Genomic DNA, 25,847 nt, shown 5'->3' on the forward strand with positions numbered 1-25,847 from the left:
TCCACATGCAACATTCATTGCACTCCCTGCCACAACACCAACTCATTCCCAACCTCTTCTGAACAAGTTTTAATAACTTCATCCAGTTAAAGCCAATCCAGATATGATTTTTTTCGATTTTTTTGATTACTTTTCATTAGGAACATTACCTTAAAAATTATTTCTAGTAAACAAATAATATTTAATAATATTTTCTGTTATTTTCTTTATGAATTTGTCATTTGTTTGTGGAGCTGGCCAGGTACAGTTGAGCTTGGGGCTTAACGGCCGGCTGACTACCATGATTGACCACCACAGAGCGTGCGTCTGATCTTGACCAAGATATATATGTATATGAATGGTAAAGGTTATGCAGGGAGTGGGTTAATGGGTGGGGTTCGATGGGCACGCGACCAAGACGGCCAGCAGCAGCACCAGCAGCACGTGGTTCACTGAAAGGGGGAGGGTTTACCCCACCCACGGATTGCACATATAAATATTTTGTTTCTAATGTTTTTGTTACGGCTATTCAGACTGCGACTGCACTTTAATTATGCCAGGCTAACCACAAACTTGTCATTAGCCAAGAAAGTGGGTCTTCCTCCGCCCTACGCATTTTACAGAGAGCAAAAAACTGTTTAATTTAGTCGTATATAAATAGGAAATTTATTTGTAATTTGTTAATTATTATTTATATTATTCTAAACAATTAATAAATACCACAAAAACGGTTAGATAAGCTAAGACCGTGTTTAAATTATTAAAAAATATATTTATTTTATTTTTTATATTTATTTAAAAATTAATTAAATGCAAAAACAATTTGAAATAAGTGTAGATTACGCTTAAATATTGAGTAGAAATTTTTTTAATTAAATTTTACAAAATATTTTTATATTATATTTATTATTTATATTTATTTTTATAATGAAAAATAAATAATTAAAAAAAAAATTGCCTCAATATTAAAATATAATATATATAATATTATAATTAATTAATATATTTATAATTTTATATTCAATTGTAAAAATATAAATTTATATTATTTTATTAATAAATATATTATATTATAGTATATATTTTTAATTAAATAATAAAAATACTAAACCAATATTTTATATTTTAAAAGAAATAATAAAGTGATAAAAAATATTTAAAAATTAATTTAATTATGATAAACTGCTTTAATTAAATAAAAAAGTAAACAAATAAGACAATAAATTTGCTATAATTAAAAAATAAATAAATTAATAATTAATAAAATACAATATAAATAAATTAGACGATAAATTAGCTATAATATAATATAAAATTATTGATAATAATAATTTAAAATATTGATATAAAGACTTTTAAGCATAAATATTATAACAAAATAATTATATTCTTATTCCCACAATATTTATATATTTTATAATTTATATTTACTATTTATAAACACCCTCACCTTTTTCTCCAGTGCCCCTTAATATTTCCTCCTCCCCCCTTAATTTCGAGGAAAATCAACAGCTTAATTAACCAATAAAGCCATGCAAATGCTTTCAGCACCTGAACTTCCTAGAATCACCACCTGCTTAACCCCTCAAAAATAAATTTAAAAAATAAAGGGCTTCGGCTTGGAAGAAATTGCTCAGCCATGTAATGGCTCTCTCCGGGAAGGTAGAAAGATTTCCATAATTTAATTTCAGTTTATCTTTTTCTGTTTCTTTTTTTTCGTAATTTTTGGTCAGAGGGTGCAAGCAATTCTTTTCTACTCACTGAGCTCATTAAGATAAGAGGAAATGTCTGGAGATAAAAATAAAATCCAGAGTAAAAGTGAAAGTGGACCAAGGGCTACAAAAGGACCTTGATTGAAATTTAATTTTGTTCTGTTTTTGGCAAGGATAAGGAGAAAAGTGTCCTCTGTCAGGGCTGCTGCTACCTGCAGATGATTTTGTTTTGGGTTTTTACCTGGATTTTTTGAAGAGGCGTGAATGGGAAATGGAGAAGAGATCCTTTTGACAAGGACTGCTCCTTTTAGTCGTGAGAACAGGATGTGTATTCAAAGACTGTATGTGTGTATTTTGTTGAGGCATCATTTTTCCCCCCAACCACCGAGTATCACACACCTGCACGCGCTCTGGCTTTTCCGATTTTCCAACTCCCCATATGCATATTACTCATACTTATGGCTAACCATCACCATCTCATATGCATATGAGCCGCCGCTGGGACGCATGTAACCGTGAAAACCCATTTTTCTTGTTCATTGACCAAAAAAAACAAAAAACAACAACATAAAACTGGGAAAAGAAGAAACAAAAACCGAAGAAAAATAAACATTTTGCCAATGAGTTGTGGCCACAAAGTGCAGCCTGGACTGGGTCCGAGACTTGCTCTCAGACATTTGGCTCTTTCACTTGGCCACTTGACTCCCAAAACCCTGGCACTGGAAATAACAAGGATTAAAGTTGTGTTAGATCACTAAAAAGTTGTTTTAATAAATGCTCATTATTTTTAATACTTATAAAAATATTTAAGAAATTAATTAGGGGTTTAAAAATAGATAGTTTATAGAGAGAAAGACTTTAAAATGATATAACAGTAAAAGTGCCATATCGAAACTATCGTTTAGTTTAATATATCGAAATTTTAACTATAAAGAAATATAAAGTTTATCTTTGACATATCGATTTTATCGAATATTCTTTTAATTCCTTTGATTTTTTTTAATACATTTTTAATAAACTTTTCTTAATTCTTAAAATAATAGTTCTAAACATAGTTCTTTTCTTATAAATTTCTTTTAAATTATTAAATTAAAAATTTAATCTTTATCGAATTTAACAAATATCGATTTTATCGCAAACTGTCTTTTGTCCAGAGTATCTATATAAATATATATCTCTTTCTAGAGTTTCTTCAGTATCTAAATACTACTTCAAATACTTCCCAATTTTGTTGTAATTTTTCTCAGTGCCTTCCTTCACCTCCCCCGCCCCGCCTCTTTAGTCTGGAGTTTATTTTGTCTGTGATTAACGTTGACGTTCGGTCTCTGCTCAAAACCGAAGCTTCACCTTTTCTCCCCACCAACTCTACGGTTCAGTCAGTCACGAGTTATGACCAACTTGTTGATATTGTTGCCTTTTAGATATATATGTATATATACACCGATATACATGTATATATACGCGTGCTGTCGGCTCAATGACAAGAAAATGACACGAAAGCAATAATCGCAATTCTTAAAGGAGTCACAAAGAAGTCAGGAATACACTATTTATGGATGAGAAATATAGCAATATTATTTTTACTCAAAGGATATTTAACAAAAAAAAGTAACACAGCGAAACCTTTACATTGCTTATTATTCTTATCCACATATAATTTATCATTTTTATAGACTTAAACAAATTTTTGTTTTTTTTTAAATTTAATTAAATTTAAAAATTTCAAATTTTCATAAATCAAAAAATTGTTTTTTTTTTTAATTTTAAAAATTTTAAAAAATATAATTAATAGCCACATATAATTAATCATTTTTATATAAATTAAAAATAAATTTTAAACAAAAAAAAATTTATTTAATTTGTTTATTTTTTTAAATCAAAAAATATATTTTTTTTAATTTTAAAAATCAAGAAAATTATGATTAATATACATATACTTAATTATATTTTTCTTGATTTTTTTGGGTGTATTTTAAAGATTTAATATGCTATTAAATTAAATATATATTTTTAAAATTTAAATGAAATTTATTAAAATTATTCCCTCTACAAATTACTAAATAGAAAATATGTATAAATTAATTCTTATAAAAATTTCTTTATAATATAATTTATATAAATTTATACATATTTTTCCCAGTGTAGCCAAACTTTACCTCTTTTTTCAATAGACCCAAGTTAGTGTATAATCTTGGGCTGACATCAAACGGTAATCATAGTTTAGTTGGCAAACAAACAGGTGCCCTAATGTCAATAATGTTGGCTCTGCTGCTGCTGCTGCTGTTGCCAATGTTGCAGAGGTTGATGTTTTTGCTGCTGCTGCTGCGGTTCGTTGTTGCTGGTTGCTAGTTGCTAGTTGCTGTTCGTTGGGCTTAACTCGGTTTGGTTGTCACAACATGTTGACAAATTGCTTACACATTTTGGCCACATTTCGTTTGGGCCATCGAGAGTTGTTTGCCAATGTTTTTTACTAGTCTTTTTTTTTGTCATTGTTTTCTTGGCTACTGAAGCATGCGCCATGATCCAATGTTGACAACATTCAGTGTCTGGGGAAAGGGTAGCAATAACGAAGAGAGCCTAGGTATTTTACTCTTAAATGTTGGTTAAGTAAATAAATAATACAACATTTTGAAGGAAATATGGTAAATAAAAACATAAATATAAATGTAAATAAAAAATAAAGAATAATAAATAATAAAATAAATAAAAAAATAAAAATAAATAAATAAACTAAAAATAAATAAATATATTTAAAGTTTTTTTTTTAAATATATTTCCTTAAGTAATATAATAAATAAACTAAAGGAATACTAAAATGATTAATTTACTACCCAGAATAATTTTTTTTGAAAATAATTTAAAATCAAAGATTTTTTTTATTCTGTTATTTATACATAAATAAAATTTATCAAAAATATTTTCAAGATTTTTTAACCTTTTCTTCTGAATTCTAGAATTTATATAAATAATTATAATAATAAATTAGTAATAATAATTATAAAATAATAATTTATATATAAAATAATTATTTAAAAAAAATGGAATATAATTTTTAAACTTAATTTTCTTTAATGCTAAAATTATTGTTATTAATTAAAGGTATTTTCTGAATAATAACTACTTTTTTTTATAATTATATAAAAAATATCCTAAAATTGATGTATTACAATTATGTATTCCTATTATTATTATTATTTAATTATTTCAATTCTTCTTAAGGGTATTAAAATCTTCGATATTATATTTTTTATTCCAAATTTCCCTAGAGAGTTTGGAGACTTTGGGTTTTAGGGATAAGGAAAGAGATTGGCGATTGGTATTGGGTTTGTTTTTTTGGCTTTTCAAGTTGCCAACTTGGCCAGCAATATGAAGAATTGACAATGTCCGCCTTTAAGCTTCTGTTTGTCAAAGTTTTTCTTCTTCGTTTTCTTGTGATTTTTTTTTTCTTGTATTTTTCTTTGTTGTATTTTTTGTTTTTTTTTCTTCAGTTTGGACCAAAAAATCGTGATCTTCTGTGTGATCGTGATTTGTCGATTTGTGCGACTGTCATTATTGCGGTTGTCTTCTGCCTCAGCTTCTGTTTTATCAAATCATTTTCGTTAATTGTCAGATCTTTCATTCTTTGGTCAATATCCCATTGACCACACACACAACAGACAACAGACAACAAAGGAAAAACAACTGAGGAAAATATGTGGAAAAATGATCCAACACGAGAAAAATTCTCACACAAAAAAACACTCACAAAATCGGATTAAATAAATATTTGCAACAAATGTTTATCCTAAGGGAGATGGCAAAAAATCTGAGCAAGAGAAAACGTATTAAATTTCATATTGGAAACAGCACCTGTGTGGCTTTCCCACGGATTTGGTGGAAAATTCTGTGAGGGTGTGCTATACCGATCGTGGAAATGCGAATCAAATTGTGTTGATCGATATGTGAGATTTGTATACTAGACTCGAAAGGTACATGTTGTTCCATTATTTTGCATCCTGCACAGAGGGAGCAGGTAGCATCCGTTAAATATTCATTCTCGCACCGTTTCTATAATGGAGCACAACTGTGGACATCAAAATAGCAACGGAATATGCAAATTTAATTCTAGGTTCTTTATTTGTATAATTTTTTATAATATTTTAGGGTTAATTAAAAGTATAAATTATTAAATATGTCTAAATGTTTAATTTCAGACGAATTAATTTCGTATTAAAAATTAAGTTTAAATTTCAAACATATATTTAATATTTATTTTAAGCAAATTTCCTTAAATATTGTTTTTATAAAATATATTAAAATCATATTTGGGCACTTAAAAATCCCTTTAAATATTAAAATATATTAGCAAGCTGCTACTATTATTTTGCCTATATCTGTATATATCCTAACCCTGTTAGATTTGATCTACCTGTGACAGATCGTGAGGATCGCGGCACAACAGATGATCAAGGGTGCGCCGCAGAAGGGTTGTTGACGATGTCGGATATATGTATGTATATATATTTATATATATATCCGCGGATTCCCATGCCTGACGATGAAGAGGAAGCTCCCCCTAATTTCTAGAATTTTTAGAGAGCATAACGGGCCCTGGGAAACCTGAAAAGGTTAAGGTGGAGCCGGGGGCGGGAATAGAATTTTATATTCATACAATTTTTGGGTTAGAAAATAGCTCAAATTGTTGTTCTTTTCATGGTTTAACTTCCGCAAAATGAGAGGGAAGCCTGGGAAGCGGAAATCCTAGAAAATAATAGAATAAATACGAAGAAAGAAGATAAATTTGAGAGTAAATGTAAGCTAAGAAATATAAAAGAACTCGTAGAGTAATTATATTTCAAGTGAAGTGGTTTTTAATTGTGTTTTTAAAATAAATAATTAGAGAAATTAAGGATTTAACTATTTAAAAATACGATATTTAAAATTTTAAAATTATAAAATTATTTATTTAATAAATAAAAATATTTAAATAATTAAAGAACGTGCCCCTTAGGTATTCTGGCCTCTTAAGACATTAAAAGCGTTTTAAATATTATTTTTATGAGTAAAAAACTTAAATTAAATTAAAGAAAACCTAAAAAAACAAATCTCCTAAAAGAAGTCACGAGTTTTTTATAGTTTTCCTGATATTCAAGATAAATAAAATTAAAAACAAAATATTTACAATTAAAAAACAAAATATAATTAAATTAAAAATCAAATAAAACAAAAAAAAAATAAAATAAAAAAAAATAATAAAATAAAATAAAAAAAAAATTTAAAAAATATTAAAAAATAAAGAAATAAAATGAAATAAATAATTCCTACTAAATCCGTGAAGTTTGTTCTCATTTTAAATGTATAAAAAAAAGCACAAATCAAAAGCCAAAAAGAAATGTTTAGATTGTTTTCTTATTTATTTTCTTATTTCTTTTATTTTAAAAGCTGATCCCGCCTAGGCTTTGTTTTCCATTATTTTTTGTTGTGTCTATTTTTTGAGGGCGACCTTGCTTACCTTTCCTCACCTTTGGATTCATTTTTGATGGCAGAGTGCCGGCCATGGCCAAGTTGACATTTCCCCCAATTAGAAAACCATAAAAATCAGAGGGAACCAACAATGGATTTCGGATGGATTTGGAATTGCATTCATTAAAATCCAATAAAATGAAATAAACCCATTGGCTTTCTATAGAAAATCCTAATTGGGCAACAAAACCAAATGCGGACAATTAAAAAATGAAATGAAATGAAACGAAACAAAAGCCGGCCAGGCGAAATGAAAAGAATAATGAAACGAGTTTCGAAAAGACAGAAAAACAACAAACAAAAAGAATAAAAAAAAGACAATAATATAAATAAAAAAATATATACGCATATATTTTGTCAAGTTCTTTGATGCAACCAGGGGTCCCCCAGTAGGGACCCATAAAAAAACCACAGAGAGCTCTACGATTCTGGTTGAAGAACTGGTGAAAAGCCATAAAGTAGACGAATCTGATGAATCTGCATTATCAATTTACATATTCTTGACAGGGAAACCCTCTTAGTTTCGAATTAATTCTAATGGAAATTCTACAGAGCGGGAAAATCAATTTACAAATTAAACAAACTCAAAGGCAGTCACATTTCAACTTTATTTTTTCCAATTTAAAGAAAATTTATGAGGAAAAAATAAAAAAAAAAATATATATATAGTTGAAAAACTCAAGCGAAATGCAAAATTCGTTTTGGTCTTTGGGTAATTGAGCCTGAGAACCCAGCCGAAACCAAAGCAATGCCAAGTGGAGTCCAAAACTCACGTCAAATGCCGTTGCACTAAAGTCCGAATATAAGTATATGAGATAAATCAATTGGCGGCGGACCCTCGGGCTCGGTCTTTGCCTCTTTTTTTTGGGGTATCAAGTGTATGGTTTCCTTGGATTTTTCTTTTATTTTTGATTTATGCATTGGGTGACTTGCAAATGCTCTCGATTTAATGCAAAAAAACAAAGGAAAAAAAGCCTTTACCTTAAATATTTAAATTTAGAATTGAAATATTATAAATATATAAATTATATATCTAATTTCAATTTTTATTTATAATTTTTTTTTAATTTAAATTTAAATTTTTATTTATAAGTTTTTTTTTAATTTTAATTTCAATTTTTATTTATAATTTTTTAAAATTTAAATTCTAATTTTTATTTACAATTTCTTTAAATTTTTTAAAATTTTTTTTTTTTAAATTTTAATTTAAAATTTTTATTTATAATTTTTAAAAATTTAAATTAAATTTTAATTTATATAATTTAATTATATATATTTAAATATTTATGTTAATATTTATGCAGATTTGTTAATAGAAAAAATCCGAACAGAAAACATGGCCAAATTTAATTAAATCCCTTTTTTCCAATTAAAAATTTAAATTATTCTCCTCCTTTAAATATTATATATTATTTGTTAAATATATTAAATATTATCTGAATGAACTAATTTGTATATAATTTATTAAAATTTAAATAAATATCTTTTTGCGAATTAAAAATTATAATATTATTATTTATTAAATATTTTAAATGTTATCTAAATGAACTTTTTGATACTTGTAAAATATAAAACTAATTTTTATATAATTAAAAATTTAATTAAATCTTGACAAAGTTTTTTAAAGACTCCTATAAACTTTTGCGTACAAAGTGAAACAACTTTTACATAGTCACCAGAACGATTTCTTTTCCTACAATTTTTCTTACAATTTCCCTCGTTCGATTTTCCTCAATCTGATCTTAGGGTGACGGGCGAGGGGAGGTGGATAAAAGATGCACATATTTAAGCGCAAATACGACAGTTATTATTGTTGGCTAAGGCAATTGCAGAGAATGCAATCAATTAATTGACAAACTGCGATGATCATCGATGGGGAGAAAAAAATGGTTACAGAAAAAAAAAGAAGGCAGCAACGAGGAGACGATCAACTTTTTATTGGCTTTCGGTTCTTGGCTTGAGGAGTTCCCCACCCCTACCTCCCTCCCCTTTGGTTACCCGATACTTCTATATCTGTTGGTTGGCTTTGTCTCACTTCGACCACGTCGTAATTGAAAAATAAAAGAAAATGTGCGAAAAATCGCTAAAGCCAATGCATTTACGTTTTTCTTTACTGCTTTTATTTTCTTTTTTTTCTATATATATTTTTTTTCTTTATTTTTTTTCTTTATTTTTCTCCCTGGGAGCAAAGCGTGCGAACAATTTGCTGTCCATTCGATCCGCCTTTTCCTTAAGGCAGCCAAAAAAAAAAGAGGGGGTTCTTAAGGGGGGCTTTCTTTTCTTTTTTTTTTTTTTGTTGGGGTCTACAATTTCGCATTTGCATTCGTAATTTGTATGCGTGCAACGGGCTGCGGGCTGCAAAAAAAAACTACGCTAAAAAACGCTGGAAAACTTGAGGAAAATTATACAAAAAAAAAACCTCAAAGAACGTTGCTCAGTGAAGCTTTTGGCGCCTTTCGACTTGGACATGGACATGGACACATCGCCACCTGAGAAACCCAAGGCCCCTTCCCCTTACCCTTCCCCTTTCCCATCACCTTCCCTGGCTAGCTAAAATTTTCCTTATTAAATAACGGTCGCACACAATCGATCGTTTGCCAAAATGTAAAACGCTCCCATGACTGTGAGAAAATGTGGAAAATTAAGGGGAAATTTGTGAACCAAAGAAAAGATAATAAACTTAATATAGGGGATTTTAAAATATATTATTAGTTATTATATTTTATTTATTATGTTTTTATTATTCTTCAATATATTTTATTATTAATTATTTTACTTTATGATTAATTATTATTCATTATAATATTTTATTATTAATTAAAAATTATTAAAAATTGTATTATTAGGCATTGGAAATCTAAGAATTTTGTATATTAAATTTAGTATTTAAATAATAGAAACAAAATATTAAATATTAAAAAAATTACCTAACGTAGTATAATTGATATATTTTACTAATACAAGCAAGGTAAATTCAAAAATAATTTGTTTATTATTTTTTTGATCTATATATTTTTTATATATTTTATATTTTTTTATATATTTTATTTTTATTTATATATTTTATATATTTTTATATATTTTATTTAGTTTTTTATATACTTGATAATGTATTAAATAAAAAATAAAGGTTAATCAGATAATTTCTGAAGTTTAAGGCTCTACAGATATTTTTATAGAATTTTAATTGTATTAAAAATATCAATTTACACTTTAAAAATTATTAATTAATGTATCAAGCAATTAAATATTAAGTCTAAAGCTACTTAAAGAAGGTAGTTTAAAAACCTAATATAAAATATGTAAAATATTAAAAAGAAAACAAATTAATTTAACATTTTTATTGTTGCTAAAGAGCCTTTTCTAGACTTGAGTTACTCCATAAGAATATGTGAAAATATATTAGCATGGGAAATCTACCCAGAAAAACACTGAGCAAGAGAAAGAGGAAAGCCTTCTCGGGCAGGGAGTGAGGAATACGATCCATGGGATCGTATCGATCACGAAGCCACCACTTTTTTTTTGTTGGTCCAGTGCCAATGGCTGAGGAGTCAACGGCAGACAGACGTCACCAGGTGAATTCGCGGCGCCTATTTTTCCCCTGTAATTCCCTCAGCTTTTCCCCATTGATTTTCCACTCCCAATCGACCACCCGCCGCCGTCTATAGTATGTGTGTGTGTGTGTGTGTATAAGTGTGTGTGCGAGTCTAGGTAACAGTAATTTGGTGTCTTACTTGTTCTTGCGCGCCGGCAATCACACCTATGGGAATGCCTCTTACACATGTCCGATGCCAGCGATGACGATGCTCATGATCACCTGGCCACATGCTCATCATCATCGGGACACTGGGACACGAAGACACACTGGGATTGTGGACTTGGTTGGGTCTCGGGATTCCAGCATGCACTTTGGACAACATATTAGAGATCCCGAAGTCCTCGGTCCGTCGCATCATTAAAAATTTATCAGTTGATTGGAAAATTATAATTCTTTGCCTTTACGCTTTAGCACAGCGCCATGATTTCTGTCCAAGTCCATCTCTCAGTCTCTAAAAGCACTGAGAAAAATTATAGGTATAATATATAACATGGGAAATATAAAAAAAATATATATATAACTTATAAATAATAAAAATAATATAAATAATATAAATAATATAAATAATATAAATAATATAAATAATATAAATAATATAAATAATATAAATAATATAAATAATATAAATAATATAAATAATATAAATAATATTAATAATAAAAATAGAAAAAATATGTAATAGAAAAATGTAAATATAAATATAAACATTAAATTAAAATATACATAAAAAATAAATATATTAAAATTAAATTAAGAAAAAAAATATATATAAATAACAATAATAATAATAAAAAAAAATTGTTTAATATAATATTGACAAAAAATAACCAAAGAAAAATTAATGAAATATTAAAAAATACAATAATTAAGAAAATTCAACAAATTAAATGTATAAATACAAAATATTTTTATTTTTCTTAGCTCCTTAAAAAATTCTTTATCGTGTTAAGGTTCTACAAATCTATTTAGCTCCCCCAATTAATTGCAGTGTACCTGCTGTTGTGTCATAGACCCCCCCGCCCCCTTCCAGCAGCTGCGTCTGCGTGTTGCTTCTATTTCTTATGGTCACATTTAATAACCGACCGACCGAACGACTGACTGTCCAAATGGGTGACTGACTGACTCACAGCGGCCAGTTGATCTGATCTGCGATGCTCTGATGGATGCACTGCAGCAATCCAGGACTGGACTAGGCACTAGTTCCCCCCTACCTACTCCACCTCCTCCTCCTCCTCAATGTTCCATTGCTGCGAAACGCTTTCTTTGCTTTTTGCTTTCTGATCGGCAGCTTATATCTTTGGGGAGTAAGGAAGGTATATTGGATGGCAGGTATATATGTTTATATATATATTTTAAATATTATTAAAATATATATTTAAGTATTTTTTATAAAGCTTTGTTTTTTAAAGAATTTTTAAGCTTTGTTATTTGGCCTTTTAAGATACTCCTCTTTACTTTAGGTTTAATATGGCCTTAAATTCCTTTATTTAATTTTTTTTTAATTTATTTAATTAGCTTATATATATTTTACAGGGTATCCTAGCTAACCATCATTTGTTCTTATTTTCCCTGGTATTATTTTTTATGCGCTCGCTTCTCCACTTAGTTCCAGATGCGGAAATAAATGCACTTGAATTCCTCGACTTGTTACATAAATCGTAATTTTCTATAGACTTGTTCTATATCTAATGTATATTGCATTTTTCGCTACTCGTTTTCTTTCAGTTCTGATTCGAACATCATATTTTTTTTCTCCTTATTATTATTATTATTTTATGATCGCTTATCTGCAAAGCAGACTCTCCTCCAGCTACTGATTTTTGCCAACAAAGTTTTGACTTGCAGCGTAATTCTTCTTATTCTCGCGCACTTGAACTTCCTGGATGACCAGAGAAGAGCTTGGAGCTCCCAGACCCGGGGTAAGATCAGCAGATCATGTGAACTTTTATGGCCATCATCGGTCATCACATCGTCTTGGATGTAATTAGGCATCTTAGCGGTACAGTTCGTCGAGGTTCCCACCGCCCAGCCATAATTCATTTTTTCTTTCTATGTTTTTTTGTTTTGTATTTCTTTTAGCCAATGCAAAATAGTAAGACACAAAAAAAAAAAAACATTAAAAAATATATGTATATAGAGAAGATTATTATGGTAATTTCTATTCTGATAGGAATTTTTGGTAGTTATTTGTCCTGAAAGAAAAATTACTGGATTTACTTCTTATATATAGCCACACTTTAGGCCAGTCTTTACTTAATATTTACCCAACGTGACCCCATTCTTGGGATTGGTATCCTATCTTCAGCTCACATGCTTAAGCCTTTTCTCAGAGACCTGCGAAATTCCACATGTGACAATTCAGCATTCGACGGATGGCCAAGATGATGGCCTAAGCTCCAAATGGAATGGCCAAGAAGCTTGGCTAAAAGCCTGTCAATCGCTGTCGTGGAAAGGTGTACACAGTAAAATAATTTATATTTTTACTTTATATTTTTAAAAATATATATATAAAATGATGGCTTACAAAGCTTACATTTTCAGTAGAATTTTTTGTGAGAAGGCTTTATTTTTATTAAAATTTAACTAGTTAAAAATGAAGCAATATTATTTTTATTAGTGATATTCACATCTTTCGTAGACAAAAATGCCCTAAGTAGAGTCCCAAAACTCTGGCCAAGCAATTAGCAAGCCAAGGCCCAGAAGAAAGATCACCGCAGAGACCTCAGTTTTGGGGCAACAATTGCAATTGCCCAGGAAAAAAAACACAAAAAACAAAAAAGAAGCTATGAAGAGAGAAGCCAAGAAGCCAAGAAGCTATGAAGAATGAAGAAGAAACCAAGAGGGGCGAGGTGAGGCGAGGGAGTACTACTCTATACTGACAGAGAGGAAGACAGACAGAAGCGGGACTTATCAGAGACAGAGACTGAAAACTGCGACTGCGAGTTGGAGAAAAGCAATTCTGCGGCTGACGGTTTTTCGTAGAAAATTACAACTTGCGGGTAAACAAAGTCAACTGGCGGCACCAGCTCGCGGCAAATATGGGGGAAGCAGGGCCTGACCAAAAGAATTGGCGATGAAGCCACACGCCAAAGCCCAGCCCCAGTTCTAGTCCCAAGTCCCAGGTCCCACCAGTCCCCAGTTCCCCAGCCTCTTTGCCTCCTCTTCAGCCTTCAGTTCTATCTCTTTTCGCTGCCGGACTTCATGTGGAGTTGTGGATGTGTTTTCTGGGGGATTTTCAATGTGGATTGTGGATGTGGGTGCGCAATTATGCCGCCAGAAAACCATAAATTTTCTTATCAGCACAAGAAGTAAATGCCAGGAGCGGATTTCAAAAGGAGAACGGGTGAAGAAAGTGTTGTTTTTACTATTTTATATACTTAAAAGTTTAAAAAAAAATATATGATTTACTTATTTATAATTTATTTATTTAATAAAAAAATAAATTAATATAGACAATATATCGATATTTTCTATATGATTTATTTATTTAATAAAAAAATATATATTATAAATAAATAAATAAAATTTTTAAATATTGATAAAGGTTGAAAATTTTAAAATATTTAGTAAAATCGATTTCAGCCAAAGGAAAAATCCTGTATATCGATATTAATATTGATTGGGAATGTTGATAGATAAATAAATCGCATTCAAATCATTTCAAAAATATCGTCAACTTATTTTTTAGAAATTTATAAATATTAAAAAAGGTTTGCAAATTTTGAAAATTACATAAAATCGGTTTTAAGGAAAAAAATCAAGTATATCGATATTAATATCGATTGGGAATTTTTATCGATAAATAAATCGCATTTAAATCATTTCAAAAATATTGTCAAATTATTTTTTACAAATTTTTAAATATAGAAAAAGGTTAGCAAATTTTTAAAATATGCATAAAATTGATTGTAACGTTAAGATATAAATATTATCGAAACACAATCGATTTATATTTATCAAATAATATATAATATAGTAACCATAAATCAAAGTTGGCTACTTAAAATATCCCAGTCCCCAACTAAAAATCCACTCCGAAACAATATTCGAATCAAATCGAGAGCCAAACAAAGAGATCAACATGGATCAGGATACGGGCTTTGATGCCCTGCATCCCAGGGACTATCTGATGGATCGCGAGTCGGACCTGCTGGCCGATCTGCCCGACTTCCACAAGATGAAGCTGGCGGATGTCGATGTGATTGAGCGCAGTGCGGCCAAGTGCCAGCCCCGTGTGCCCACCGAGGTGAAGGTGTACAAGTGGAAGGATCCGAATGCCGAAAAGGAGACCGACCCCTGCGGGGAAGAGTCGGAGGAGCTGGAGATACACAACCTGATCGAGGAGGGTGCCTCCACCAACGAGGAGGCGCCCGAGATACGCATCATCATGGGTCTGGACCAGCTCCTCAAGCGCATCGAGATCATGCAGTGCGACATTCGTTTGCGTCAGCAACTGGAGGGCACCATCGAGTCGCAGACGGAGGATCAGGCCACCATGCAACAGGAGCAGGCGGATATGGACAAGTGTCATGGATTTCCCCGTCACCTGGCCGAAATCCGGCAATTGCAGCGAGCCCAGAATCAATTGCAGTGCCAGGTCACAGAGCTCTTGTGCCGCTACGCCAATCTTAGGACCCAGAAACGTTCCCTGGCCCACCAATGGAATCTTGTGCTCCAAAAGACCGCAAAAATAAGAGAATTTAGTCGCGAATACCAAAGGTGGATGCAGGACACCTCCCAAGAGATCTCCTTGTGCCGCAAACGTTCCCGTGAAATCCAAAGCCGCAAGCTGACGAAGCATCGAGCCAACGAGGTGACCGAGACGAACATCTGGAGCTCCTTCCGCTACAGCCAGCGATATTTACTCCGGAAGCTGGTGACCCGTCACATGAAGGACCTTCGCGACGAGATCCAAGACCTGAGGCGTTATAGCGAAGAGCTGACCACCGAAATCGACAAGCGGGTGGTGTGGATCACCAAGAAGGCCACCAAGTTAGGGCGCTTGTCCAGGATATCGGATGAACCTCTAGCTAACGATGTTTCCATTGACATGATTCCATCCCTCATCAAGCTGGGTTCCAAGCACAAAGGTCGTCGCACTTCTAAAAAAACTCAATCGTAGTGAAAATCTACGAAAATTTAAGCTTACTTATTTCAGTTTTATGTTTAGAATATCAAAATCCTAAAAAGCGAACAGTTGAATGAAAATTTAATACATTTTTGGCCAAGTTATGTTAGCTTCACTCTTAAAAAATCACCTTCCTAAAAACCAAAGCCGCCCCTGAACTTGAAACTACAAAAAAAAAAGGAAATAGTGTGGAAATTGTGGGAGGATAACGATGGAAATGGGGGGTAAGAAAAAGCGAAATAAGCCACCAGCACATGGGCAGTACATCATTTTGGACTTTATCAGCTGCAGCGGCAACAGCAGCAGCAACAGGCAGCCGAGCAGAGCGCGTGGGCAGCCATGGCAGAGTTGGAATTCCATTCCGGAGCCGATGCCGCCAACGCTTACCCAGCAGCAACATCACTTGAAGCAGCAGCAGCAACATGAGCAACTTTAGCAGGCAGCAATTGCAACTTAATTGAGGCTTGTCTATGCAGTCTTGGCCAAAAGTAACTGCGGTTGCTCCTCAGTCTGCTAGTGTGTGTGTGTGTGTGCTGCAACTTGATGCCTCGCTGCCCCAGTGCCTTGATGCTCCACAGACGACCAGACAGCGGCAACAATAACAAAAAAGAGCGACAAGCAGCAGCAACCTCAGCCGCATAATAACGTACTGAGGGCGTTGAGGCAGCAACATGCAACCAAGGCAGGCAGCAGGCAGCAAAGGGAAGAGAGGGCTTCATCAGCTAAGGGGATATGCACTTGAAAAAAAATTAAGAGTTAGTTTTTGGAAATTTCATAATATTCAATTTTTTTTTTTAATATTTTCACAGCTTTAAATTTTGTTAAAACAATTAAAAAAAAGTCTTCAAAATTTCCCAAATTGATTTTTGAATTCCACAACATAAGGAAATATTTTTTTTATTACTTGAAATATTTTAAATAATTAAAAAAAAGATTTGTTGATTTTATTATTTTATTTTTTTTACAAAAAAAAAATAAATTTGGTTAAGTTTTAAATATTTCAAGTAATTTAAAATAGATTTTTTGATAAAAATATTTATTTTATATTAAACAAAAATAATATAAAAATTCAGCAAATCTCTTTTTTAATTACTTAAAATATTTTAAGCTTAAAAAAAATTAATTTTTTCTGTAAAATAATTTTTTGCAATCTAAATAAATAAAATAAATAAATAAAATATATTTTTGTATACAACACAAAATATAAAAAACTTTTATATTCCTTTATTTTACCCCAAAAATTAAGTTTGTTTTTTGCTTAAAAGAAAAAATAAATGCACATTATTTATTATTTATTTTTTATTATTTAACAATTGTCTAGTGTTATATAGTGCTATTTTTTTAAGTGCAGCTTACAGAATGATCTAGCGAAGCCCATCATCGTGGCCACCGCCAACTACCGACAACGAAAAACCGAGCGAAAACCACTCCCCTCGGGCCATGGACAATTTAAGCTCATTCACTTGCCGCTGATTGCTGCTGGCAGTTGTTGCTGTTGCTGCTGCTGCTGCTGTTGTTGCTGCTGCAGTGGCTGCTGCGGATGGTGGCTCTGACTCTGCTGGTTTTTGGGCTTGTTGTCTAGCAAATTCACAAGTTCAAGACCAAGAGCAAGGCAATGTTTACAGGGTCTGGTTCAGTGGCGTATACTTAAGGGGGGGCCCTTAAAAAAAGATTTTATATTTAAATATTTAACTAAAATATTTCTGCGTTTAAAAGGGAATTTTAACAAGAAAATTTTAGTAAAAAAGAAAGGTTTCACATAAATTTTTTAAATTAATAAAAGTATCTTTTTAAAATTTATATAAAAATATATAAAAATATATAAAAGTATATAAAAATATATAAAAATATTTAAAAAAATATAAAAATATATAAAAATATATAAAAATGTATAAAAATATATAAAAATATATAAAAATGTATAAAAATATATAAAAGTATATAAAAGTATATAAAAATATATAAAAGTAATAAAAATATATAAAAATATATAAAATTATATAAAAATATATAAAAATATATAAAAATGTATAAAAAGGTATACAAATATATACAAGTATATAAAAATATATAATAAAAATATATATATATAATATAAAATGAATTAAATACTTATAAAATATTTGTTTTATAAATCAGAAAGACCTAAATTATGAGCATTTCTTAAATTGATATTTATATTTTATCAACATAACTTTTGTGGGAAAATTATGATCATATTTTAAGCATAACTCGACCAAAAAGGCATTAATTTCAAATCGGAAAACAGCTCTGTGCTAGTTTTTCTAAAGTTAATAAGTCTGCATACTTCATTGAAAATTTTTAAAAATTAAACTTTTTCACAAATTTTGATGATGTAACCCCTTATAAAATTTTGAAAAAATTTAAAAATATTTTTTTTTCTCCGGACATGGCTAAAACGATTCGGCTGATGATGCTGATCAAGAATATATATACTTTATGGGGTCGGAAATGAATTCTTAAATATATAATAAATATATTGAATATATAATACCCTAAAAAAAAACTTAAAATTATAAAAAAAATATGTTTTAAACAAAACCAAATATTTAAAAAATGTTTTAAAACATACATATTGAAATGTAATATTATTATACATTTTTTTAATATTTTAATATTATAATTATTATATTTTATTTCATTTTCAACACCTTAACTCCATTACCCCCTTATTGTCTAACTCCGCCCCTGTCCCTGATTCCGTGTTGCATGTTGCCGCTGTGGTTGTGCCGGCGAAATACATGCAACCAAATTGCATGCAATGCACAATGCACTTATCTAAGATGTGGCAGTGGGTGCTGTCTGCCCAAGACACAAGACTCCAAACGAGGAGGGGGTTGGGGCGGGGCGAAGCGTGGCAATTGCCATTGCAATTTGCATTTTGCATCTCGCGCATTTCGCACCGGGCGTTGTCAAATGGCCATCCTCGGCAAATGGCAAATGGGGAATGGCTTTTTAATGGCCACAATGTGGGTTAAGTCCAGCTCGGGAACAGCTCTAATAGATCAGCAGGAGTGGAGGTTCTCCACCCACCCAAGAAAGAGAGGGAGAACACAATAATCCATTGGATTGAATACATCCAGAATGCACGGAACCAAAAGTTATTGTATTTATTTTAGAAATTATTTATTGAATATATTATATTTATTTTAAAAATTATTTATTGGATTTATTATATTTATTTTAGAAATTTTAAGATAAATAAAGTATATATTTATATTTAAATTTCTATTTATTATTGATAAAACAGGTAAAAAAAAATATAATAAATTATATTTAAATTTTCAATTATATATTTTATTTATTTATAAAATAAATTTTAATATAAGAACATTATAAATTATATATTTATATTTATTATTGATGAAACAAGTCCAAAAAAATTTTAATAAAATATTCAAATATTATAAATTATACATTAAATATATATTATAAATTATAAAAATGTAAATTATACTTTATATATATTTATAACATAAATTTTAAGATTAGAATAATATATATTATATATTTATTGAAAGAAATTAGAAAAAATCGCGTAGGAAAAATCTTAAAAATTATAAAAAATAACTCAAAACAGGTTTTTTAGACATATAAATCAAGCTATATTATTATATATATGTAGGTTATATATTTTTAGTTATATATCTCAAAAACTATAATTAGATTTTATATTTAAACCACTCCCCCCTTTCTCTCCGTGTAAGACCAAACACGAAAACATCAAAGGCCCCCAGAAGGCTCTCAGTTCGAGTTAATAGTCTTGAGGGTGGGCAGGCCTAGGCTCATTTGCGATTTGCCAGCCAGAAAACTGCCAACTTGCATGTCAATAGAACATCAGTCTTATTTTTTGTTTATACTTTTTTTTTTTTTTTGCTTTGGTTTTGTATGGGAACTGGAAACATAACTGAAAGTGTGTTTAAATTGAATTCTTTACTTGAAAAAAAATATTTTAAATAAAAACAAACTTGCTTACCAAAATTGGCAACTTGAATATTTCCCTTTCGATGCATCCATCAGCATTCCTTTGTCTTGATTTTGATTTGGGCTCTCCTCGCCTATGATTTATTATGGTTACATCTAATTAAAACGGTTCTGCAGTGCAATGATGATGGCCAAAGGCAGCAAACATGGCCCGACGTAATGAAGCTAAATGTTCCGCACTACGGTCAATTGGTATTGACCATAAGACAAGCCAAGGCGATGGCCATGGCACCGAGAACTGAGAACTGAGAACCGAGAATGGAGAACTGAGAATGGAGAGAGCTGAGAATATAGAATGGAGAAATGAGAACCAAGAACCAAGAGATGCTGTGCGTGGTGATGAGACCAAAAACCAAGACTAGGAATTTAACAAAGTTGCTGCAGAGTAAAAAAAATATATATTTATATAAATAAATAATAATTAAATATATTATTTATTATATATACTTGGGAAAATGTTCTTAAATATATAATAAACAGCTGGAAAGCAAGAGTTCCTTGAAGATTCAAATACAAAATAAAAATATATACGCAATATAAAATAATATAAATATAAATATAATATTTAAATTATAATAAATAATATAAAAATAATATTTAAATTTAAAAAATACTCAAGAAATTAATAAATTAACAGAAAAACCATATACAAAATATATAATAATACAATTAATGTATATTTTATATATATTTTTTTTTGTTATATTTTTTTATATTTAATTATTTTTATATTTTGTTATCTAATTTTTATATTTTTTATATTTTTTATATTTTTTATATTTTTTTTATATTTTTTATATTTTTTATATTTTTTATATTTTTTATATTTTTTATATTTTTTATATTTTTTTATATATTTTTTTATATATTTTTTATATTTTTTATAGTTTTATATATTTTATATTTAAAATTTTTACATGATGATAATTGAAAAAACCTAAAATTATAAAGAAAAAAAATCTAAGAAATACAAAACAGAGTTCTATAGTTCCCTAAAAGTTTTTGTTAATATATATACAGCTAATATTTGTTTACCTTTAAAATTTATTAACAAAACAAAGTAAACAATAGCTCAAATCCTAATCGTAATGATTTTTTTCTGCGTGCCACATGGACATGGCCTGGACATTACGAATGGCAATGGCAATATAGCAATGGCGATGGCTCTTACCTCGTTTTCAGCTGATGATGGAGAAGAAGTCAATTAAGCCAAACGCTAAAAGGCCACGAAAGATAAATGACAAATGACGTGTCTTAAACTGTGCTCGGTAACCATCTTTAAGCAAAGAGCACACACACACATATATGTGTGTATCCCAGGCCAAGAATTGCACATCCCAATCCATGTCCATGTCTCATCTCAGGCACTGTGGCCACTGTGTGTAATTTCCAGCAAAGAAATATCGCAGAGCAAGTGCAAATGCAATTAGTCGCGAGCTTTATTTGTTTAGACGAATGCCGACTCGCGCACTGACATACACGATCAGCGTCGTCGTCGTTCATGATCATGATCATGATCATGCCAGATCCTCATTCCCCATTCCCCATCGCAGACCGACTCCCGATCTTCACCTTCCAGGAACTTGTCGACGAGTCGGCGGAACAGGAGCAACATTTAGATGGTTGCCTTTATAATTGCCCCAATGATTTTGCGCTGTATTTGGCCAGCTCAGCCCATTAAGATGGTTGAGATGCCGCACACCGCACACCGCCCTTCTCCTCCGCCTTCGAGTTCTGCTCCCCTCCCCCTGGAGCTCTGGGAAACTTTAAAACCCCATTGAAATCGGTTAGCCATTAATTAAAAATGGTTTATTTATTTATCTGGAAAGGAGAAGGTTTTTTTTTAAATCAATATTCAATTTATATATTTCTATATATTTTTATTATTTTTGCATGATGAGAAAATATATAAAAATACCTTGAGATAGTCCTAGTTACTATATAAAACGCCTTGATGGCCTACTATATATTTTTATGCCTGCCAGTTTATGTTCTTTAAATCATTATTATATTTTTCTTTTTGTTGACAGCCCAAAAATATGCACAATATCATGAAACCAGTCTCAGAAACGATCTGTGAGAGCACTAAACCAGTTTTCCGAAGCTTAACAAAACTGTTTACTCAGTTTTACCTTAATACTTACCCAAAATTTAAAAAAAAAATTTTAAAGAAAAATTGAGGAAAAAACATTTTTGAAAACTCATAACTCAGCCAATTCAATTCGGAAAGCTGTTCTGAATTAGGATTTCTACGCTTAACAAAACTACATACTACGTTTAGGCTTCTTTTCAATTTCACTTTTTTCCAATTTTTACATTTTTAATGATGGTACCCCTTACATATTTTTGAAAAATTGGTGCGATTTATATATTAACATTTTTGAAAATTCATAACTCGGCCAAAAACGCATGAAATTCAATGCGGAAAGCTGTTCTGGATTGGGATTTCTACGCTCAACAAAACGGCATACTCAGTTTTGCCTTAATATTTACCCAAAATTTTTAAACAAATTTTATTTGGGGGAAAAAAATGGGTGCGATTTATTGTGATAATTTTTGGGGGGAAATAAACATTTTTGAAAATTCATAACTCGGCCAAAAACGCATGAGTTTTGCTTACAAACTTATCTATAATTTTGAATAATTTTTTAAATAAAAATTGGCAGGAAACCAATTTTTCAAAATCTTATAGCTCAGCCAAAAATGCATGAAATTAAATTTGGAAATTCGTTTTAAGTTAGTTTTTATAAGCTTAACAAAACTGCGTAATTAATTTAATTCAAATACCTACCAATAGTTTTATATAATTTTAGGATCGGCAGAGGTGAAGCTGGAGGAGCAAGCAGCTGGGATGACAGACCTCAACCCGATGGCAGTGGAGGACGGTGATCGGATCTTGGCTCCGGGCTAGTTATCCTGCAGCAGTCGTAAATAATTAAAACATTTATAAATCCAATTTAAATATGTTTACATTTACATATTTAAATTGGATTTATAAATGTTTTAATTATTTACGACTGCTGCAGGATAACTGAAGGAACACACTAATATGTATCAATATGGAAAGGTTTGTTGAAGGCAGAATTTATTTGGGGGCCTTGGGATTGTTTAAGAAAAAAATCTAACTGTTTTGAAAGCAAAATCAAAATTTTTTAATGTTTTTCTGAATTTTTAAAAATTTTTTCGGACTTTTTATAATTTTTCTAATGATTTAAATTTTTTTTCTAAATTTTTAATATTTTTCTGAATTTTTAGAATTTTTTCCGCAGCAGCCGTAGCACCCGCCGCAGCCGCTGTAGCAGCCGCCGTAGCAGCAGCCGCAGCAGCCGTAGCAGCAGCCGTAGCAGCTGCCGCAGCCGCTGTAGCAGCCGTAGCAGCCGCCGCAGCCGCCGCAGCAGCCGTAGCAGCCGCCGAAGCCGCCGTAGCAGCTACCGCAGCCGCCCCAGCAGCCGCCGCAGCAGCCGTAGCAGCCGGCGCAGCCGCCGCAGCCGCCGTAGCAGCAGTAGCAGCCGCCGCAGCCGCTGTGGCAGCCGCCGAAGCCGCCGCAGCAGCCACCGCAGCAGCTGTAGCAGCCGCCGCAGCCGCCGCAGCAGCCGTAGCAGCCGCCGCAGCCGCCGTAGCAGCAGCCGCAGCCGCTGCAGCAGTAGCAGCCGCCGCAGCCGCAGTAGCAGCCGCCGCAGCCGTAGCACCCGCCGCAGCCGCTGTAGCAGCCGCCGTAGCAGCAGCCGCAGCAGCCGTAGCAGCAGCCGTAGCAGCTGCCGCAGCCGCTGTAGCAGCCGTAGCAGCCGTAGCACCCGCCGCAGCAGCCGTAGCAGCCGCCGAAGCCGCCGTAGCAGCTACCGCAGCCGCCCCAGCAGCCGCCCCAGCCGCCGCAGCCGCCGTAGCAGCAGTAGCAGCCGCCGCAGCCGCTGTGGCAGCCGCCGCAGCCGCCGTAGCAGCTCCCGCAGCCGCTGTAGCAGCCGCCGCAGCCGCCGCAGCAGCCGTAGCAGCCGCCGCAGCCGCCGTAGCAGCAGCCGCAGCCGCTGCAGCAGTAGCAGCCGCCGCAGCCGCTGTAGCAGCCGCCGCAGCCGTAGCAGCCGCTGTAGCAGCCGTAGCAGCCGCCGTAGCAGCAGCCGCAGCAGCCGTAGCAGCCGCCGCAGCAGCCGTAGCAGCCGGCGCAGCCGCCGCAGCCGCCGTAGCAGCAGTAGCAGCCGCCGCAGCCGCTGTGGCAGCCGCCGAAGCCGCCGTAGCAGCTACCGCAGCCGCTGCAGCAGTAGCAGCCGCCGAAGCAGCCGCCGCAGCCGCCGGAGCAGCCGCCGCAGCCGTAGCAGCCGCCAAAGCCGCCGTAGCAGCAGTAGCAGCCGCCGTAGCAGCCGCCGCAGCCGCTGTAGCAGCCGCCGCAGCCGTAGCAGCCGCCAAAGCCGCCGTAGCAGCCGCTGTGGCAGCCGCCGAAGCCGCCGTAGCAGCTACCGCAGCCGCTGCAGCAGCCGTAGCAGCCGTAGCAGCACCCATCTATACAATAAATAAATAAATAAATACAAATAATTGGAATACTTGTAATCATTATATTTGTTTAATTTTTATAAATAAAATTGTACAAAAATCGTTAAAAAATAAAAATAATTTTGCTTATTTATAATTTACAGTAAGGGTGGCTAGGATCCCTCGGCAAAGCCATTGCTGGCAGCTTGCTACTGGCAGCCGCCGTAGCCGCAGCCGCTGCAGCAGCCGTAGCAGCCGCCCCAGCAGCCGCCGCAGCCGCCGTAGCAGCCGTAGCAGCCGCCGCAGCAGCCGCAGCCGCTGTAGCAGCCGCCGCAGCCGCTGTAGCAGCCGCCGCAGCCGCTGTAGCAGCCGTAGCAGCCGCTGTAGCAGCCGTAGCAGCCGCCGCAGCAGCCGAAGCAGCTGCCGCAGCAGCCGTAGCAGCCGTAGCAGCTGCGGTAGCAGCCGCCGCAGCCGCCGCAGCCGCCGTAGCAGCTGCCGCAGCCGCCGTAGCAGCCGTAGCAGCCGCCGCAGCCGCCGTAGCAGCTGCCGCAGCCGCCGTAGCAGCCGTAGCAGCCGCCGCAGCCGCTGTAGCAGCCGTAGCAGCCGCCGCAGCCACCGTAGCAGCCGTAGCAGCCGTAGCAGCCGTAGCAGCCGCCGCAGCCGCCGTAGCAGCTGCCGCAGCCGCTGCAGCAGCCGCTGTAGCAGCCGTAGCAGCCGCCGCAGCCGCCGTAGCAGCTGCCGCAGCCCCCGCAGCCGCTGTAGCAGCTGCCGCAGCCGCTGTAGCAGCCGGAGCAGGCGCCGCAGCAGCCGTAGCAGCCGCCGCAGCCGCAGCAGCAGCCGCCGCAGCCGCTGTAGCAGCCGTAGCAGCCGCCGCAGCCGCCGTAGCAGCTACCGCAGCCGCTGTAGCAGCCGTAGCAGGCGCCGCAGCAGCCGTAGCAGGCGCCGCAGCAGCCGTAGCAGGCGCCGCAGCAGCCGTAGCAGGCGCCGCAGCAGCCGTAGCAGCCGCCGCAGCCGCTGTAGCAGACGTAGCAGCCGCCATAGCAGCCGTAGCAGCCGCCGTAGCAGCTGCCGCAGCCACCGCAGCCGCCGCAGCAGCCGTAGCAGCCGCCGCAGCAGCCGTAGCAGCCGCCGCAGCCGACGTAGCAGCTGCCGCAGCCGCCGTAGCAGCTACCGCAGCCGCTGTAGCAGCCGTAGCCGCCGCCGCAGCAGCCGTAGCAGCCGTAGCAGCCGTCGCAGCCGCTGCAGCAGCCGTAGCAGCCGTCGCAGCCGCTGCAGCAGCCGCCGCAGCAGCCGTAGCAGCCGTAGCTGGCAGCTTGCCACAGGTGGCCAGCTCCGCCGCCGCCGCGGTCGTTGTTGCTCATCCGCTGGCTGGAGGTGGCGTAATCTGCGCAGGCTGGAGGCTACGGCTGGCGCCACTGCCACTGGTGGCCAGCTCCGCCGCAGCCGCCGCGGTCGTTGTTGC

The 25,847-nt window shown here is 34.6% G+C and overlaps 3 protein-coding genes and 1 long non-coding RNA gene across 4 annotated transcripts in view; 2 read left to right on the forward strand and 2 right to left on the reverse strand.

Annotated features, from left to right (window-relative positions):
* Positions 1 to 24,434, forward strand: part of LOC138929244 (mRNA decay activator protein ZFP36L3-like) — a 154,755-nt gene extending 130,321 nt beyond the window's left edge. The window contains exons 5-6 of the mRNA XM_070288579.1: positions 22,738 to 22,991; positions 23,180 to 24,434. Coding sequence (XP_070144680.1) covers positions 22,984 to 22,991; positions 23,180 to 24,434 — 1,263 coding nt within the window. The 5' untranslated portion in view covers positions 22,738 to 22,983. The remainder of the gene's footprint in view (positions 1 to 22,737; positions 22,992 to 23,179) is intronic.
* LOC138929154 (uncharacterized) lies at positions 6,049 to 11,886 on the reverse strand. Its single transcript, XR_011445597.1, has 3 exons — positions 11,785 to 11,886; positions 10,928 to 11,251; positions 6,049 to 6,431 (listed from the first exon to the last, which is right to left on the reverse strand). It is a non-coding gene; the product is annotated as an uncharacterized lncRNA (long non-coding RNA).
* Positions 14,786 to 16,023, forward strand: LOC108076031 (uncharacterized). Its single transcript, XM_017168691.3, has one exon. It carries the CDS (start codon positions 14,873 to 14,875, stop codon positions 15,911 to 15,913), a length of 1,041 nt encoding a protein of 346 aa, XP_017024180.1. The 5' UTR covers positions 14,786 to 14,872; the 3' UTR covers positions 15,914 to 16,023.
* Positions 24,435 to 24,536: 102 nt separating the features above from the next.
* Positions 24,537 to 25,746, reverse strand: LOC121502144 (keratin-associated protein 5-3-like). The gene is made up of 2 exons (XM_070288580.1): positions 25,278 to 25,746; positions 24,537 to 24,877 (listed from the first exon to the last, which is right to left on the reverse strand). Exons 1-2 carry the CDS (start codon positions 25,744 to 25,746, stop codon positions 24,537 to 24,539), a joined length of 810 nt encoding a protein of 269 aa, XP_070144681.1.
* Positions 25,747 to 25,847: the final 101 nt, after the last annotated feature.

Source organism: Drosophila kikkawai, chromosome X, assembly GCF_030179895.1.
Source record: "Drosophila kikkawai strain 14028-0561.14 chromosome X, DkikHiC1v2, whole genome shotgun sequence".
Lineage (NCBI taxonomy): Eukaryota > Metazoa > Arthropoda > Insecta > Diptera > Drosophilidae > Drosophila > Drosophila kikkawai.

Coding starts and splice junctions, on each gene's coding strand:
- LOC121502144 (XM_070288580.1), bottom strand. CDS start 25,746: ATGAGCAACAACGACCGCGGCGGCGGCGGAGCTGGCCACCTGTGGCAA. Junction 24,878..25,277: donor CGGCTGCTACAGCGGCTGCG/GTAGCTGCTACG, acceptor CGGCTGCGGCAG/CTGCTACGGCGGCTGCGGCG.
- LOC108076031 (XM_017168691.3), top strand. CDS start 14,873: ATGGATCAGGATACGGGCTTTGATGCCCTGCATCCCAGGGACTATCTG.